We start from the raw sequence: 19,190 nt of genomic DNA on the forward strand, positions 1-19,190 counted from the left end.
TCTTGTTTGCAACTGTTGGACTAATAATTACACCCTAGATAAGCTAGATGCAGGCAAGAGTGTGCAAGGCGTTATTGAATGTGTCTGTCACCTCAAAATGTTCTCTCAACCTGCGTGCACCTACGTTGTACATTTTTACTTATAGGCTAGGTCGTAGCAACATCATGATGGTTAAAGGGACATTTTGAGTATCATGTAGTAGCCTAAACCTTTCGCTGTTACATTGAACTGGGTGAATGGAATATGAAGGACAGTCAACCAATATGCTGTAATAGAAAAAGGCTATGCTCATGAAAAATAAAATCATCCTCCCTCATCTTAAACTGCACGGACTGCCACTGGTAGAGAGGAATAATAACCAAACACAGCGTCCCTAACCAATAACATACACTGCACCACAGAAATCACATGCCGAAATGACACAGACTATGTGAGGTTTAGTGTAACATAAAGTTGAGTTGTTCACAGTAGACAGACAGGCCTATGATCCCAGCCAGTAGAACACACAGCAGCCCCAGACACACTGCAGCAACTAGGAAGGGTCTCTTCCCTGAGCTCTCAGGCTCTGTGGAGACAGATACTGTACATAGCATCATCAACAAGACACAATCAAACATGCACTATAGTGATTCATATAGGGTGAACCCTAACTTCAGCTTTAGTCAGATGTCACTTAGTCTCCCAGTATCATTATGTTAAAATATGACCTAAGTGGAAGATAGAATTCACCCCATAATGAGTGATCCCAAGTATAAAGATTCTCTTCTGTATCATCTGTTAATGAAAAAATAAGAAGAGCTGCACTTTTAAAGTGCTGGTTTCTCACCCACATCTCTCTTCCTGTTGAGGAGGACGTGCATGTGGTTGTTAACCATACAGGTTTTCACAGCAACAGGAAGTAGACTGTGGCCAGTTACAGTACACAGGACTACATGAACATTGAAATAACTTTAGGCAGTTAGTATACATCCTAAAATACACCTTAGGAGCCTCCAACATTTCAGAACATTTAACCTGGGACTCACAGCATGTAGCATTTCATGTATCAGTTTCCACAAATAAATCATTTTAATGACTGTTTCAAAACCTTTCCCTTGTGATGTAAGACACCATCGTTTGGAAGAGAAGTTGTGTTCTGTTTGTAAAATATTAATAATCTGTTTGTTAAGGTTTATTTTACACAGTTGAGTTTGGAAGACTTGTGTTTGGGGCACTGGACATCGGCCAACCTCATTATCTTAAGGTAAACAGTTTGTGTGGCAAGTGGAGGGATAATAACCATTGGTTTAAACTTCCATGTGTGTGTGTCTCTATGACTATGGTGTACTTACCAGTGTTCTGAGATTCAGGAAGTTTATCTATGGACATGTTCACAGTATCCTGTCCACATTAGCATAAATCTCCCCAGACTGCTCCATATAAAAGCGAATTATAAAGGTCCCATTAACATATACTGTGGTACTTTATGGATTAGCATACAGTACAACAGACAATAATATTATGTCATACATCCTGTTAAACAGCTTCTTTAGCTTAACAGTCTGTTGTGTCTGAGAACGTCCAGTGTTATAGATGTAGGGAGGACTTCACACCTTAACCAGTGGTTTGAGCAGACAGCAACCTCCAGGAAGAGACACAACAGCAGATAGACACCATGATGAGTGTGTGGGTATGTAGCAGACAGGTCCACTGGTGCATGGTGTTGCTATTGGTAACCTACACGTTGTCCCTCGTACAGTGAATGTTGTGAGTCATTATCATCTTTCATTAGCATAGTTTTTTTGTGTGTGTTTCCTCTTAGAACTGTTCTGCCCTCTGTGTGTGTCCAGGTCACACTGTTTTAAGTATCCAATCACATTCAATCAGGAAGCTGGTAGACCTTGTTAAAGAACATTGTTCCTTTATTTATTAATCTGTGACTTTGTTATTCTTATTATTGAAGTGATAATCATAGATTAATAACTGGACTCACTTGTTTTTTACTAAGCATAAGCCTATGGCAAATCACATGACATGTTTCTAATAGAAATAATGAAGAATCATTTTACAGAGTACAGTATGTCTACATTCTCTCCTCTAAATCTAAACACAACAATTATTTGTCTTATTTTTTCTCTCTTCCTCATTCTCTTAATTTTCTTCCTCCTCCTCTATGTCTCTCTCTGACAATAAGGCTCTATCTCAATTAGACTTTCCTAGATTCCTCTCCTCCTATCTCTTCTCCTCCTTTCAACCCTGTCAGAGGAGAAGGTCCAAGGCCCCTCCACTAGGATTGTATTCTCCAATGTGTTTTGAGAAGGAGGGGAGGAGAGAGGATGTGAGGAGGAATCGAGTAAAGCCAAATTGAAAAAGAGCTCATAGACAAGTCTGTAATACCACTATTTCACTTCTATGGTGAGTTCATCTCTCACTTTAGCCACTAGGTGGATTCATCACTTAATCATTCAGCACTGTATCCAAACATCAACAAAAAACTTTGAGAGAAAGAGAGAGGCAAAGAGAGAGATTGTTACAGTAGGTTATTGTTACACCACTTTCTCACAGACCCAGTTATGATTTGTCCCACATTTGTCATCATTCCATGTCTGTACAGGGTCATCTTGTCTATAGTATATCTCAACACAGTCCTGCTGCCCAGAGAACAGACCACCATTATCAGGCTGTCCTCTCCCCCAGTGCCTTAACAACACAGAGAACCAGACAGTCAGACACTGTGGTACAAACATCCTCCTCAATAATAGACAAAGTCCTATGTTTTAAAGACACACTCTGTAAGATGTTATCAAGAATGGACCATTAACAGTGATATGTATTTTTTATATAATGACATTTTAATAAAAAAATATGACTTGATTTCTGTGATACAGCTCTAGTTCTCATTGAATGACATTCATAAGTCGAAACATACATTTTGACGAACATGATTGGAAGCAATATATCATTGTTGTTTTGTATCTCCATATCACAAGGTAAAATAATCAAATATCTCACCCTGTGGTCAGTGGGGTGCCATCCACCCACTTCCAGGTCCCCTCAGTAACAGAGTCAGTCAGACCAATCCAGGCTCTCATGTGGAGGTTGAAGAGAAATGTCTATGGTTGAGAAAGATGAAGATTATGTCACTCTTAATATATTAATAAAATCTCTCTCTCTCTCTCTCACACACCTGTTCCTCTCTGCTGTTTATGATCACCAGGTCTGCTCCTCTCTCCAGACAGTCCTCTCTGCTCTCCTTCCAGGTTTTCTTCTCAGTAGAGAGGAGGTACAACCTCGAGTCAAATTTTCTCCATCCCTCCTGACAATGCTGCTCTGTTGAAGAGCAAAGTTGAACACATTGAGAAACTTTGTTTGTATCTCTACTCAAAAACCCATTGATATATAATTATTCTTATTCATCACAGTTAATATCTCACCTATCACAAAACGCTTTGCCTGAATATGGCCTTTCTCTCTAGTCAGGTTGTTGTATCTGGTCTGTAACTGGTCTCTCTCTTCAGTTGCGTTGATTTTATAAAGGGAGAAACTCTGGAACAAGGTGTTCCTTTTATCCTCAGAATCTTTAATGGCTCTGTTATCTACAAAGTATAAATACATAGTTACTAGCTAAAATCCCCGATAAATAGGCCTAATAACCTGCACTTCTTGCAACTAGGTGAAAAGCAATGAACTTGGACATAAACTCACAGTAGACAGACAGGCCTATGATCCCAGCCAGTAGAACACACAGTAGCCCCAGAAACACAGCAACAACTAGGAAGGGTCTCTTCCCTGATCTATCAGGCTCTGTGGACACATACAAGAGACTTTTATGGATTTTTTGTGAGTGTGTGTGTGTGTGCGTGTTACCTGATTGCTGGTCTCCTGGTCCATTATTAGGAGCAGTGTCTGCTCTCTCTTCTCTCTTGGTGCTGGTCTGACTGTCTCTCAGGGTGTCTGCACTGACGTACAGTGGGGGGAAAAAGTATTTGATCCCCTGCTGATTTTGTAGGTTTGCCCACTGACAAAGAAAGGATCAGTCTATAATTTTTATGGTAGGTTTATTTGAACAGTGAGAGACAGAATAACAATAAAAACTATCCAGAAAAACGCATGTCAAAAATGTTATACATTTATTTGCATTTTAATGAGGGAAATAAGTATTTGACCCCCTCTCAATCAGAAAGATTTCAGGCTCCCAGGTGTCTTTTATACAGGTAACGAGCTGAGATTAGTAGCACACTCTTAAAAGGAGTGTTTCTAACTGCAGCTTGTTACCTGTAAAAAGACACATGTCCACAGAAGCAATCAATCAATCAGATACCAAACTCTCCACCATGGCCAAGACCAAAGAGCTCTCCAAGGATGTCAGGGACAAGATTGTAGACCTACACAAGGCTGGAATGGGCTACAAGACCATCGCCAAGCAGCTTGGTGAGAAGGTGACAACATTTGATGCGATTATTCGCAAATGGAAGAAACACAAAAGAACTGTCAATATCCCTCGGCCTGGGGCTCCATGCAAGATCTAACCTCGTGGGGTTGAAATGATCATGAGAACGGTGAGGAATCAGCCAAGAACTACACGGGAGGATCTTGTCAATGATCTCAAGGCAGCTGGGACCATTGTCACCAAGAAAACAATTGGTAACACACTACGCCGTGAAGGACTGAAATCCTGCAGCGCCCGCAAGGTCCCCCTGCTCAAGAATACATATACATGCCCGTCTGAAGTTTGCCAATGAACATCTGAATGATTCAGAGGACAACTGGTGAAAGTGTTGTGGTTAGATGAGACCAAATTGGAGCTCTTTGGCATCAACTCAACTCGCCATGTTTGGAGGAGGAGGAATGCTGCCTATGACCCCAAGAACACCATCTCCACCGTCAAACATGGAGTTAGAAACATTATGCTTTGGGGGTGTTTTTCTGCTAAGGGGACAGGACAACTTCACTGCATCATTTGAAGGGGCCATGTACTGTCAAATTTTGGGTGAGAACCTCCTTCCCTCAGCCAGGGCATTAAAAATGGGTCGTGGATGGGTATTCCAGCATGACAATGACCCAAAACACACGGCCAATGCAACAAAGGAGTAGCTCAAGAAGAAGCACATTAAGGTCCTGGAGTGGCCTAGCCAGTCTACAGACCTTAATCCCATAGAAGATCTGTGGAGGGAGCTGAAGGTTCGAGTTGCCAAACGTCAGACTCGAAACCTTAATGACTTGGAGAAGATCTACAAAGAGGAGTTGGACAAAATCCCTCCTGAGATGTGTGCAAACCTGGTGGCCAACTACAACAAACGTCTGACCTCTGTGATTGCCAACAAGAGTTTTGCCACCAAGTACTAAGTCATGTTTTGCAGAGGGGTCAAATACATATTTCACTCATTAAAATGGAAATCATTTCATAACATTTCTGACATGTGTTTTTCTGCATTTTTTTGTTGTTATTCTGTCTCTCACTGTTCATATAAACCTACCATTAAAATTATAGACTGATCATTTCTTTGTAAGTGGGCAAACGTACAAAAATCAGCAGGGGATCAAATACTTTTTTCCCCCACTGTAGATATCCACAATCCTCTCCTCCATCTCACCTCTGTCAAACTTGACCTTCTTGTGGCTCAGCATAGCTGACCTTTGACATCTTTAACAATACCTGGGTCTTTCTTTCTATGTAGGTCTACTATACAATAAGTCTCTGCTTCTAGAATTAATTTGGTGGTCTTCCAACATGGCCGTCAGGAGGTGTCGTACATCAACTGCAAGCCCTCTATACGTTAAGTCTCTGCTTCTAGTGATGTCTTTGTCTCTGAGTCATCTGTGTGTCTCTGTCTGTGTGACTGCTGTACTGTAGGTGTTAACTTGAGGGAAGTATTAACAAAATGACATGGGTAGTTGTGGCTATGCTAATTCAAAGAATAGAACAAGTTGGCATACTGGTGTGCGTACTTGTGTGTGTATGCTTGTGTGCATGTGTGTGTGTGAGAGATTGTTACAGTGGTTATTGTTACACCATTTTCAGCAGCACAATATGAATCATTCCATGTCTCTACATGGTTATCTTGTCCAGAGTATATCTCAACATAGTCCTCCAGTCCAGGGAATGGGACTTGCTAATTGTGATGATGGACAGGACACTATCATACCAGGAAGATATAGATCATAGAGGGGAAGTGGAGAACAAAGACTAGCTGTTAACATATGTAACCCTCTCACCAGGCTCGAATATGACTCTCACAATATTAACTTATGCAGAGTATTTCAGCAGCATGTGATGTAAGGTGAGAAGGACATCTCCAATAAGAATTCCTATTGTAAACTATCTAGGGTTATGACAATAGGGTATTAACTTCAGATTAAATGATTATAGGTTTCTGTTATTGAATCAGGATGGACCCGCCCATGCATTAAATTAAATTGAGACAATCAATGACTCCACCAACTCAATATACATAACGTTCCATATGTGTATTAAAACATTTTCAAACACAAATACATTTTCAGACACAACAAAAGAAATAGAAAATAATAAACCCCAATGAGTCCAAATTATTTTAAGTTCGCTTAAATAAACCGTTGGCGCGCGTTGGAGCTCAAAAAATGATGACACCCAAAAATATCCTGAAGCACCTCACGTTGTGGTTACTCACTGCTTGGTAGATATTCCCTCAGCGAAGTATGGCAGTTCCATGCAGGTTTCCTCACAAAGTCCAAGGCATGCACAGCTACCCATGCAGACAGTACTCCTTAGCCGTAACCGATATCCCATGGGAACACGAACTCGTTAAGCTTCCCAAGCAATTATCTCCCAGTGTCACACGATGCTAGGCTAACCTCAATGCTGACAAATACCTCCACGACGAGACGGTAGCTTCAGTCTGTACTAAGTTTTTTTTACAAAATTATAACAACTCTTTTATAAAATAAAACATGTATTTCCCTTCATATCCTAGTAGGTATGGGTTTTGTTCTAGTTCTGTCGTCTTGTTTTATAATTTCTTTGCCAACCGTCCTAAGGTAAAAACGTCCATCCTTTTCATCCACGTCTTTTTCCCAGACCTCCCGTTAACAAGGTCAACTCCCATTGGCCACAACTTAACGAGTGACCTTATTGGTCGAAACTTACAATTCAAAGTAAAACAAACTATTCACTTATCTTTTAAATATATAACCAATTAATTATAACAAATACTCTCAATACCTGGTTCAAACAAGGGTATTACACATATATTAAATATCATATGTAACAGCCCCAAGATAATTCAGGGAGTTTCCAGAACTCCCCCTTCCTTTCACCTTTCTGCTGATTTGGACCCTCTGTTTACTCCCAAATATACATCAACATGTTCAGGAATTCCAGGACAACAAACATAGGTCATTATAATGTCCATACAATAGATTTGACACTACAAACTGCTCCAATTGGATATTGAGGGTGGGTATGCTTAACCAGAGAGGATGAGATGGCGACATAACTGGCCGCAGCTCTCTTCTCTCTTAATGAACCTGATTGGTTGAGTTTGAGTGATAGCTGGTTGAACCACTGAAAAGATCCACTTCACTTCCCTCTTTTGGGACACATATGGGGAACAACAATCAAATATGAGCATTTGATATTGTGCTTATATGTAACTTGACAACAAAGACTGACTGTCAAAGATTACTAGAACACATAGCAGCCCCAGACACACTAAAGTATCTTCCGAGGGTCTTTTCCACCACTGAAAATGTACTGAATTACAAATGATTAAAGATCTTTGGTAATATGTTTTACAGTATTATCCAGGATTGGGACAAATAAAGGTTTAGTAATACAGTGTAATCTCACCTGTTTAATATATTGTGTGGTATGTGTGTTCATGCAATCTTACCTGAAGCAATACCTCCATCTCTTGAACTGGGATTGAAGTTTCCTACGTTGTCATATATTTGGCAATCAATGCCTGTGTTCTTGATTGCATTAGGTTTGTTGTCTTCAAATCCATCTGAGTTTTCATAGACTCCCTCTGACATCTTAACACACTTCAACTCTAATATACGCCTGTAGCTGTATCGTCTCCCTGCACTGTCCTGCGTTTGTGTGACTTCAGGTAGTGAAACTCTTTATCAGTCAACCACAGTGTGAAATCAACACAGCACTGGCCACCACGTGACTCCCACCAGCCTTAGTTTATAATATAATACATGATATGACTCCCACCAGTATTAGTTTGATAATATTATACATGATATGACTCCCACCAGTCTTAGTTTGATAATATAATACATGATATGACTCCCACAAGCCTTGGTTTGATAATATAATACATGATATGACTCCCACCAGTCTTAGCTTGATAATATAATACATGATATGACTCCCACCAGCCTTGGTTTGATAATATAATACATGGTATGACTCCCACAAGTCTTAGTTTGATAATATAATATATGATATGACTCCCAGCAGCCTTGGTTTGATAATATAATACATGATATGACTCCCACCAGTCTTAGTTTGATAATATAATACATGATATGACTCCCACAAGTCTTAGATTGATCATATAATACATGATATGACTCCCACCAGACTCCCAAACAATAGTGTGATAATATAATACATTATATGACTCCCACCAGCCTTAGTTTGATAATATAATACATGATATGACTCCCACCAGTCTTAGCTTGATAATATAATACATGATATGACTCCCACCAGCCTTAGTTTGATAATATAATACATGATATGACTCCCACAAGCCTTGGTTTGATAATATAATACATGATATGACTCCCACCAGTCTTAGCTTGATAATATAATACATGATATGACTCCCACCAGTCTTAGCTTGATAATATAATACATGATATGACTCCCACCAGTCTTAGTTTGATAATATAATACATAATATGACTCCCACCAGCCTTGGTTTGATAATATAATACATGGTATGACTCCCACCAGTCTTAGCTTGATAATATAATACATGATATGACTCCCACCAGTCTTAGTTTGATAATATAATACATGATATGACTCCCACCAGCCTTAGTTTGATAATATAATACATGATACGACTCCCACCAGTCTTAGTTTGATAATATAATACATGATATGACTCCCACCAGCCTTAGTATGATAATATAATACATGATATGACTCCCACCAGTCTTAGTGTGATAATATAATACATGATATGAGTCCAACCAGTCTTAGTGTGATAATATAATACATGATATGACTCCCACCAGCCTTAGTTTATAATATACTTCATTATATGACTCTATATCATGCTAATTGTCATAACATCTACTGTCTATCCACAGATTAAATGCCATAACATCTACTGTCTATCCACAGGTTAACTGTCATAACATCTACTGTCCATCCACAGATGAACTGTCATATCATCTACTGTCTATCCACAGGTTAGCTGTCATAACATCTACTGTCTATCCACAGGTTAGCTGTCATAACATCTACTGTCTATCCACAGGTTAACTGTCATAACATCTACTGTCTATCCACAGGTTAACTGTCATAACATCTACTGTCTATCCACAGGTTAACTGTCATAACATCTACTGTCCATCCACAGGTTAACTGTCATAACATCTACTGTCTATCCACAGGTTAACTGTCATACATCTACTGTCTATCCACAGGTTAACTGTCATAACATATACTGTCCATTTACATATACTGTCCATTTATGTTATTTATGTCTGTAATAAAACCCTTTTGTGTCCGGGCCTGGCTTGACAAACAGACGTATGATCCCAGCCAGTAGTTAAACACACAGCTGCCCCAGACATACTGCAGCAACTAGGAAAGGTCTCTTCTCTCAGCACGTATGAGACGTGTGTGTGTGTGTGTGTGTGAGTCTGTGTCTGTGTCTGTCTCTGCTCTGAGTCTGTGTCTGTGTCTGATTCTGTCTCTACTCTGAGTCTGTGTCTGTGTCTGTCTCTATTCTTAGTCTGTGTCTGTATCCGTCTCTACTCTGAGTCTGTGTCTGTTTCTGTCTCTGCTCTGAGTCTGTGCCTGTGTCTGATTCTGTCTCTGTCTCTACTCTGATTCTGTGTCTGTATCCGTCTCTACTCTGTGTCTGTGTCTGTCTCTACTCTGAGTCTGTGTCTGTCTCTACTCTGAGTCTGTGTCTGTTTCCGTCTCTGCTCTGAGTCTGTGTCTGTCTCTATTCTTAGTCTGTCTGTATCCGTCTCTACTCTGAGTCTGTGTCTATTTCTGTCTCTGCTCTGAGTCTGTGTCTGTGTCTGTGTCTGTTTCTGTCTCTGCTCTTAGTCTGTCTGTTTCTGTGGTTTACCACTACACCCTGCCCGTGCAGGTCCCGGAAAATCTCGTCTACAAAGGCCTGGAAGACTGATGGAGCATTCATCAACCCGTATGACATGACGAGGTACTCATAGTGAGGTGGTACAAAAATGTCTTCCACTCGTCCCACTCCCGTATACGCACCAGGTTGTAAGCGCTCCTGAGATACAATTTTGTGAAGAAGCACGCGCCGTGCATTGACTCGATCGCACTGGCTATGTGAGGTAGTGGTTAACTGTACTTCACAGTGATTTGGTTAATGTCTCGATAGTCAATACACGGGCGCAGACCTCCATCCTTCTTCTTCACAAAAAAGAAACTTGAGGAGGCAGGTGAAGTGGAGGGCCGAATGTACCCCTGCCCCAGAGATTCGGAGACATATGTTTCCGTAGCCGCCATCTCCTCTTGCGACAAGGGATACACGTGACTCCTGGGAAGTGCTGCATCTGCCAGGAGATTTATTGCACAATCCCCCTGTCGATGGCGTGGTAATTGAGCCACCTTCTTTTTACAGAAGGTGAGAGCCAAATCATCATATTCACAGAGGTAGAGCTCCAGCTGGAGTAGGAAGCCCTGACATCCCGCAGCCGTCCCATTATACTCCCTCGGAAGAGCGAGCCGAATCCCACTGGGACCGGGTGAAGGAGGGGTGAGTAGTGGTGCCCTTGGTGGTGCTGGTGGAGGCGCTGGAGGAACTGCTCTTCACTCCCAACGATCCAGATTCTGCAGGACGCGATCCATGGCGGTGCCGAGATGTTGTAGTATGGCTGCATCCTGCTGGACCCGCTCCTCGACCCCTAATAGGGGGGTGTCTGCTCCTGCCGACTCCATATGGTTTGGTGTGTGATTCTGTCAGGATGGTGGGTGTAGCTGGTGTATAAAGTCAGCCGCAGGAGAGCAGAGATGAGTGAAACAACGCACTTTACTCGACAGCACAAAGTAAACAATTTACAAAGTGCAAAAGAACAGTTGCCACAAAGCATGGATGATAAACAGCACCCGGTACAAACCAGCCGGAACATACTGACCTGAACAAATAACAATCACACACAAAGACATGGAGGAAACAAAGGGTTAAATACATGACCAGTAATTGGGAAATGAAAACCAGGTGTGTGGGAAAACGAGACAAAACAAATGTAAAATGACATCTCAGGAAGATGTTGAGAGAGACTTGTAGAACACACAGCACTCCTAAACACACAGCAGCCAGCCTGTAGAGTCTTGTTCTCCCATCTGCAGAGGAACAACACAGTGTTGGGGAAGATACTTTGATTATATGGTATACACCAAGCTACCAAATACTTCACACTGGAAGAAGTTAAGATATACTAAAGCTACCCTCAAGAAAAATATAGTTTTTACTTAACAGGAGTTACTTTGAAAAAGTAGTTCACTATAGTACATCAAAACTATCAGATCACTCTCCAGTCAGATGTTGACAGAATGTGTAATTTACAGTGCCTTCAGAGAGTATTCACAAACATTAACTTTTTCCAGATGTTGTTGTTTTACAGCCTGAATTAAAACATTATTAAATTGAGATTGTTTTGTTAAAGGCCTACATACAATACCCCTTTATGTCAAAGTGGAATTATGTTTTCAGAAATGTCTGGAGTCAATAGTTATTCAACCCGTTTGTTTTGGCAAGCCAAAATAAGTTCAGGAGTAAATATTTGCTTAACAGGTCACATAATAAGTTACATGTACTGACTCTGTGTGCAGTAGTAGGATCTCTAGTGGCACAGCTAGAACTGCGATGCAGTGCCTTAGACCACTGAGCCACTCGGGACACCCTTGCAATAATAGTTTTCAACAGGATTTTTAATGACGCCCTCATCTCTGTACCCCACACATCTGTAAGGTCCCTCAGTCGAGCAGTGAATTTCAAACACAGGTTCAACCACAAAGACCAGGGAGGTTTTCCCAATGCCTCACAATGAAGCGCACCTATTGGTAGATGGGTAAAAAAAGCAGACATTAAAAAATCAGTTTGGGCATGGTGAAGTTATTCATTAGAATTTGGATGGCGTATAAATACACCCAGTCACTACAAATATACAGGCATCCTTCCTAATTCAGTTGCCGGAGTGGAAGGCAACCGCTCAGGGATTTCATCATGAGGCCATTGGTGATTTTAAAATGGTTACAGAGTTTAATAGATGTGATAGGAGAAAACTGAGGAGGGATCAACAACTTTGTAGTTACTCCACAATTCTAACCAAAATGACAGAGTGAAAAGAAGGAAGCCTGTACAGAATAAAAATATTCCCAAAACCTGCATCCTGTTTGCAACAAGGCACTAAAGTAATACTGCAAAAGAAATTGGCAAAGCAATTCACTTTTTGTCCTGAATACAAAATGTAATGTTTGGGGAAATCTAATAAAACACATTACTGAATACTATTCTATATTTTCAAGCATAGAGGTGGCTGCATCATGCTACGGGTATGCTTGAAATTGTTAAGGACTGGGGAGTTTTTCAGGATAAAAAATAAACTGAATGGAGATAAGCACAGGCAAAATTCTAGACGAAAACCATGGTTTATTCTGATTTCCATCAGACACTGGGAGATGAATTTACCTTTCAGCAGGACAATAACCTAAAACACAAGGCCAAATCAACACTGTTTTTGCTTATGTAACCGATGTGAAATGGCTAGCTAGTTAGCGATGGTGCGCGCTAATAGCGTTTAGCTAATAAGCGTTGGTGACGTCACTCGCTCTGAGACCTGAAGTAGTTGTTCCTCTTGCTCTGCAAGGGCCGCAGCTTTTGTTGCGCGATGGGTAACAGTGCTTCGTGGGTGTCAGTTGTTGATGTGTGCAGAGAGTCCCTGGTTTAAGCCCAGGTTGGGGTGAGGAGAGGGACGGAAGCTAAACTGTTACACTTACAGTGGGGGAAAAAAGTATTTGATCCCCTGCTGATTTTGTATGTTTGCCCACTTTCAATAAAATTATCAGGCTATCATTTTAATGCTAGGTTTATTTGAACAGTGAGAGACAGAATAACAACAAAAACATCCTCCTCCTCCAAACACTGCGAGTTGAGTTGATGCCAAAGAGCTCCAATTTGGTCTCATCTGACCACAACACTTTCATCAGTTGTCCTCTGAATCATTCAGATGTTCACTGGCAAACTTCAGACGGGCATGTATATGTATTCTTGAGAATGGGGACCTTGCGGGCGCTGCAGGATTTCAGTCCTTCACGGCGTAGTGTGTTACCAATTGTTTTCTTGGTGACTATGGTCCCAGTTGCATTGAGATCATTGACAAGTTCCTCCCGTGTAGTTCTGGGCTGATTCCTCACCGTTCTCATGATCATTGCAACCCCACAAAGTGAGAGCTTGCATGGAGCCCCAGGCCGAGGTATATTGACAGTTATTTTGTGTTTCTTCGATTTGCGAATAATCGCACCAAATGTTGTCACCTTCTCACCAAGCTGCTTGGCGATGGTCTTGTAGCCTATTCCAGCCTTGTGTAGGTCTACAATCTTGTCCCTGACATCCTTGGAGAGCTCTTTGGTCTTGGCCATGGTGGAGAGTTTGGAATCTGATTGATTGATTGCTTCTGTGGACAGGTGTCTTTTTACATGTAACAAGCTGCAGTTAGGAGCACTCCCTTTAAGAGTGTGCTCCTAATCTCAGCTCATTACCTGTATAAAAGACACCTGGGAGCCAGAAATCTTTCTGATTGAGAGGGGGTCAAATACTTATTTCCCTAATTAAAATGCAAATCAATTTATAACATTTTTCACATGCGTTTTTCTGGATATTTTTGTTGTTATTCTGTCTCCCACTATTCAAATAAACCTACCATTAAAATTATAGACTGATCCTTTCTTTATCAGTGGGCAAACGTACAAAATCAGCAGGGGATCAAATACTTTTCCCCCCCCACTGTACCAAGAAGACAGTGAGTGCTCCTGAGAGGCCGAGTTCCAGTTGGGACTTGAAAATCTATGGCAAGACCCTAAAATAGTTTTCTAGCAATGATCAACAACCAGTTTTTTAGAATTTTCTAAAGAAAATTGAACCAATGTTGCTCAATCCAGGTGTGTAAAGCTCTTAGAGACTTACCCAGAAATACTCAAAACTGTAATCGCTGCCAAAGGTGCTTCTACAAATTATTGACTCAGGGGTGTGAATACTTACGTGAAATAGAATACTTTCTGAAGGCTCTGTAGCCTATTAAACACAAAAACTGTTTCAAGTGAGAATAAGGCAGGTCTGATCCTGCAAAATGAATTACATTTTTTCCTACTTCACCCATATTTTATTTTAGCAAAAAATGTTGTGTATTTCCAGTAGTTGGCTTCATCGCTGCATGACAAACAATTCATTAACTACTGAAAACACTACCAAGATTTTAACTTAGTTTAACTACCACCAACCCACAGGCCACAGACATCAGTTTTTATTTACATTTGGTTATGTTGTCTATCTCTGAATTCAATGTGAAATCAACAACAAATGTCACCATGTATTTGGATTTAAGTTAAAAGGTGGGTGATTTTTTTTATGCCCTTACGTTGATGACTTTTTGCAAATCCAACCAGTTTTCCAAATTGATTCAACGTCTGTCACGCCCTGACCAGGTGAACTCGCGTATTTTGGGTCAGGGTGTGTCATGTTGGGTAATTTTCCTTGGTTTGTTTTCTATGTTTGGGTTATGGCCTGGTGTTAGCTCTATGTGGGTTATTTCTATGTTGGGTTCTGTCGATTCCCAATCAGAGACAGCTGTCGCTAGTTGTCTCTGATTGGGATCACATTTAAGTTCCTTTTTCCCCACGCTGTTTGTGGGGTGTTGTCTCTTTGTTTTTGAGCAGTTAACGTATCGGCATTTTCTTGATTTTGTGTACGTGTTTAATTCAGTGTAAAGAATAAACATGTGTTCGCTCCCAGCTGCGTTTTGGTCCGCTTCCTCGTCACCCGACGTCGATCGTTACAGAACACCCCACCTAACCAGGACCAAGCAGCGGGAGGAAAAGGAGCGCGAGAGATGGGCTCGCGAGGGGAAGGAGTTCTGGACCTGGGAGGAGATCATGTCGGGGAAAGGACCCTGGCGGAAGGATTCCCAGGTCGAGGAGGTAATGCCAGCCGGTGGACGGAGTCGCAGGCGGCGGTCGAGGAGGCCCGGAAGACACCCCCAAGAAAAACATTTTGGGGGGCTAATGGGGCAGTCCGGAAGGGCAGAGGAAGAGCCCAGACCACTGCTCTCGTGGGGGATGACGGCGGAGGAGGAGACGGAGATGAGGCGGTTGATTGAGGACCTGCTGAGGGAAGATCTGGAGGAGGAGCCATGGGATGCGGAGTTGCGAGCTGTGTCGCCAGTGCGCCCGCACAGCCCGGTGCATCCGGTGGACATGCCCAGCACATGCCGTGCTAGGATGGGCATCCAGCCAGGACGAGTGGCTAAACCGGCTCCACGCTTCAGTTCACCAGTGCGGGTTCACAGTCCTGTCTGGCCCGTTCCTGTTCCCCGCACCAAGGCCACGGTTCGTGTCCATAGTCCTTTCCGGCCCGTTCCTGTTCCCCGCACCAAGCCCACGGTGCATGTCCATAGTCCGGCCCGGCCCGTTCCTGTTCCCCGCACCAAGCCCACGGTGCGTGTCCACAGTCCTGTCCGGCCCGTCCCTGCTCCCCGCACCAAGCCCACGGTGCGTGTCCACAGTCCTGTCCGGCTCGTCCCTGCTCCCCGCACCAAGTCAGTGGTGCGTGTCCCCAGTCCGGCCCGGCCCATTCCTGCTCCCCGCACCAAGCCAGTGGTGCGTGTTCCCAGTCCGGCACGGCCCGTGTCCGGTCCACCGGTGCCCAATCCTGTTCCGGTCGACGGCTCCGCTCCGGAGCCTGAGTATGCCGCTCCACAGTGGTCCAGTCCGGGCCAGAGGGGTAGGGCTAAGGTGGAGGCGGGGAGAGAACACACCCGGGGCCAGAGCCTCCACCGAGGGTGAGGCGCCCACCCGGGTCCCCCCTAATAGACTTAAGTTCGGTGCGCCGGAAGTACGCACCGTTGGGAGTGGGGGTACTGTCACACCCTGACCAGGTACACTCGGGTATTTTGGGTCAGGGTGTGTCATGTTGGGTAATTTTCCTTGGTTTGTTTTCTATGTTTGGGTTATAGCCTGGTATTAGTTCTATGTGGGTTATTTCTATGTTGGGTTCTGTCGATTCCCAATCAAAGACAGCTGTCGCTAGTTGTCTCTGATTGGGATCACATTTAAGTTCCTTTTTCCCCACGCTGTTTGTGGGGTGTTGTCTCTTTGTTTTTGAGCAGTTAACGTATCGGCATTTTCTTGATTTTGTGTACGTGTTTAATTCAGTGTAAAGAATAAACATGTTTTCGCTCCCAGCTGCGTTTTGGTCCGCTTCCTCGTCACCCGACGTCGATCGTTACAACGTCATCGCGTAGATTTTTTTGGTTTGAACTCACGTGGAAACAACATTGATTCAACCAGTTTTTCGCCCAGTTGGAAGCTATGTAGTTCCGAAAGGAAACACCATGTAGAAATATGTTTAACCATTTGTTAAAGAATGAATAACGCAAGTCTGTCACGATTGTCATCGTGAGAGATAGGGACCAATGCGCAGCGGGTTGCGTGTTCATCATGATCATTTATTCAATACACGTGAACACGAAAAAACAATAAACAAAAGAGAATGACAGACCGACAGTTTTACAGGCTAGGTACTCACATATAGCAGTGCAAAATCAACTACCCACAAGTGAACAAACAAAACACACACCTACTTATAGGACTCCCAATCAGAGGCAACTGGAAACACCTGCCTCCAATTGAGAGTCCAGCACCCAACCTACACATAGAAAACTAACCTAGAACCTACCCATAGAAATACAAACATAAACCAGTGACCAAAAAACCCCGTAATACATAAATAAACTACCCTCTGGCACGTCCTGACCAAACTAAAATAACCAAATATACTCTATACTGGTCAGGACGTGACAAAGTCTTGGCGATATGAATGAATAGTTGATCTGATGTGTCTCCATCCGGTCCCTCTCTGTATGTGGCCCACAGATGGTGGCAGGATGCTTCAAGGCCCCATCCACCACTAAGAAGGTGACTTGTGTTGCATCCAAATGGCATCCTATTCTCTATATAGTGCACTACCAAGGGAAATAGGATGCAATTTGTGATGAAGGCTTGTAGTTCTTATTATTATTATTATGCTGATTTATGCTAATAATTGATCATGAAATAAACAAATCATAAGACTACATGCCAAATGACATGTCATGTTGCTAAAAAACAATGAACACTAGCATTTTACAGAGGACAATATGTTTACATACATACTGTCCTCTGAATCTTAACAGAACTACCATTTTGTTCTCTTTATGTTCTCTCTCTCTCCGTCACTACCTTAATTGTCTTCTTCCTCTGCTATGGCTCACTGACTCTGAGTCCTAGATTCAATCTGTAGAGCTGAAGATCTGCGTTATAGCGCTGTTGAAATGTAAGTTCATTTTCAATTAAGCTGACATACGCAGATTTTACCGGGAATGCAGTCTCCACAAAGGCGGGAACATAGTCTTTCGATTGCGCTATAGCGTGGATCTTCTGCGCTATGGACTATATCTAGTACCTACAGCGTGTACGTGTGTGAGAGAGAATGAAGGAGGAAGTTGTGTGCACTGTAGGCTACTGTATGTGTTACAGTATGTTGTCATTGCCTTTGAAGGCTATTTCATGGTATGGCCTGGTATATTCCCACAGGCTTTAAAGGGATGATTTTGACCGTGTATAGTTAATTATGGGCATTTTGTAATCCAAATAGTCAAGTTCCTGCACAAACAATTGTTATTCATCAAAGCTTATCTCCTCCTGGTGTGCATATGAAGCTGGTTGGATTGTTTGATAAATCACTTTTCTATGCATACCAACTTTCTAAATTCCGTTCTTAATGCCAAAAATATATAAATATATATTTCCTGATCTTTCTTATATCTCTCAGATAGGAGAAACATTTCAGAACACACTTCCTTCTGCTATTTTTTTGGACTACCTGTTGTTCCATGAAGTGAATCTGTTATTCATTGTGTTTGTATGGGCTAATGGAAGTTGGCCTCCCCCTGGAATAAACAGGGCTTAGACTCTGATGGGTTAAGTAGTATTGATAAATGAGGCCTCAAGGCCCTTCCTCTGATACAGTCCTATCTGCTGTCTGTCCAGTTTTTAGTATTGGTCGAGATATAATACCAGCCTTCAAAATCATCTCTCTCCCTCTGTAGCTCTTTCTGTAGTCCGGTTGTTGTAACTGGTCTATAGCTGGTCTCTCTCTCTTTAGTCAGTTTGTAGTAACTGGTCTCTCTCTTTAGCCAGTTTTTTGTAACTGGTCTCTAGCTGGTCTCTTTCTTTAGTTAGGTTGTTGTAACTTGCCTGTAGCTGGTCTCTCTTTTTAGTCAGGGTTTTGTAACTGGTCAGTAGCTGGTCTCGCGCTTCAGTCAGATTGTTGTAACTGGTCTGTAGCCTCTCTCTTCAGTTAGGTTGTTGTAACTGGTCTGTAGCTGGCCTCTCTCTTCAGTCATGTTGTTGTAACTGGTCTGTAACTGGCCTCTTTCTTCAGTCAGGTTGTTGTAACTGGTCTGTAGCCTCTCTCTTCAGTCATGTTGTTGTAACTGGTCTGTAACAGAGGAGGAACTTAGCTATTGTACACAGATAACATCTGAATTTGGAGCTTGTTGTGAAAGTCTGATGTAGTGTAATGACTAGATAACAATAGACTCACAGACTAGTCTCAGGGAGATGTTGAGAGTGATTTGTAGAACACACAGTATCCCAAAGCTCACAGCAGCCATCCTGTAGAGTCTTCTACCTGAATCCTCAGGTCTGAGGAGATACACACTGATGTGAGAACACACACACACACACA

General features: G+C 42.3%; 1 protein-coding gene across 1 annotated transcript; it reads right to left on the reverse strand.

The window, feature by feature from the left end:
• Positions 1-1,834: 1,834 nt before the first annotated feature.
• LOC106597675 (CD209 antigen-like protein E) lies at positions 1,835-8,054 on the reverse strand. The gene is made up of 6 exons (XM_045722912.1): positions 7,851-8,054; positions 3,685-3,783; positions 3,414-3,575; positions 3,167-3,309; positions 2,992-3,092; positions 1,835-2,679 (listed from the first exon to the last, which is right to left on the reverse strand). Exons 1-6 carry the CDS (start codon positions 7,990-7,992, stop codon positions 2,526-2,528), a joined length of 801 nt encoding a protein of 266 aa, XP_045578868.1. The 5' UTR covers positions 7,993-8,054; the 3' UTR covers positions 1,835-2,525.
• Positions 8,055-19,190: the final 11,136 nt, after the last annotated feature.

This window comes from Salmo salar, chromosome ssa08, assembly GCF_905237065.1.
Source record: "Salmo salar chromosome ssa08, Ssal_v3.1, whole genome shotgun sequence".
NCBI classification, from domain to species: Eukaryota; Metazoa; Chordata; class Actinopteri; order Salmoniformes; family Salmonidae; genus Salmo; species Salmo salar.

Excerpts from the sequence above, each read along its gene's own strand:
- LOC106597675 (XM_045722912.1), bottom strand. The coding sequence starts at position 7,992 with ATGTCAGAGGGAGTCTATGAAAACTCAGATGGATTTGAAGACAACAAA. Across the intron at positions 3,576-3,684 it reads CATAGGCCTGTCTGTCTACT|ATAACAGAGCCATTAAAGAT; the intron begins GTGAGTTTATGT and ends TATACTTTGTAG. Across the intron at positions 2,680-2,991 it reads GGCACCCCACTGACCACAGG|GCACTGGGGGAGAGGACAGC; the intron begins GTGAGATATTTG and ends TGTGTTGTTAAG.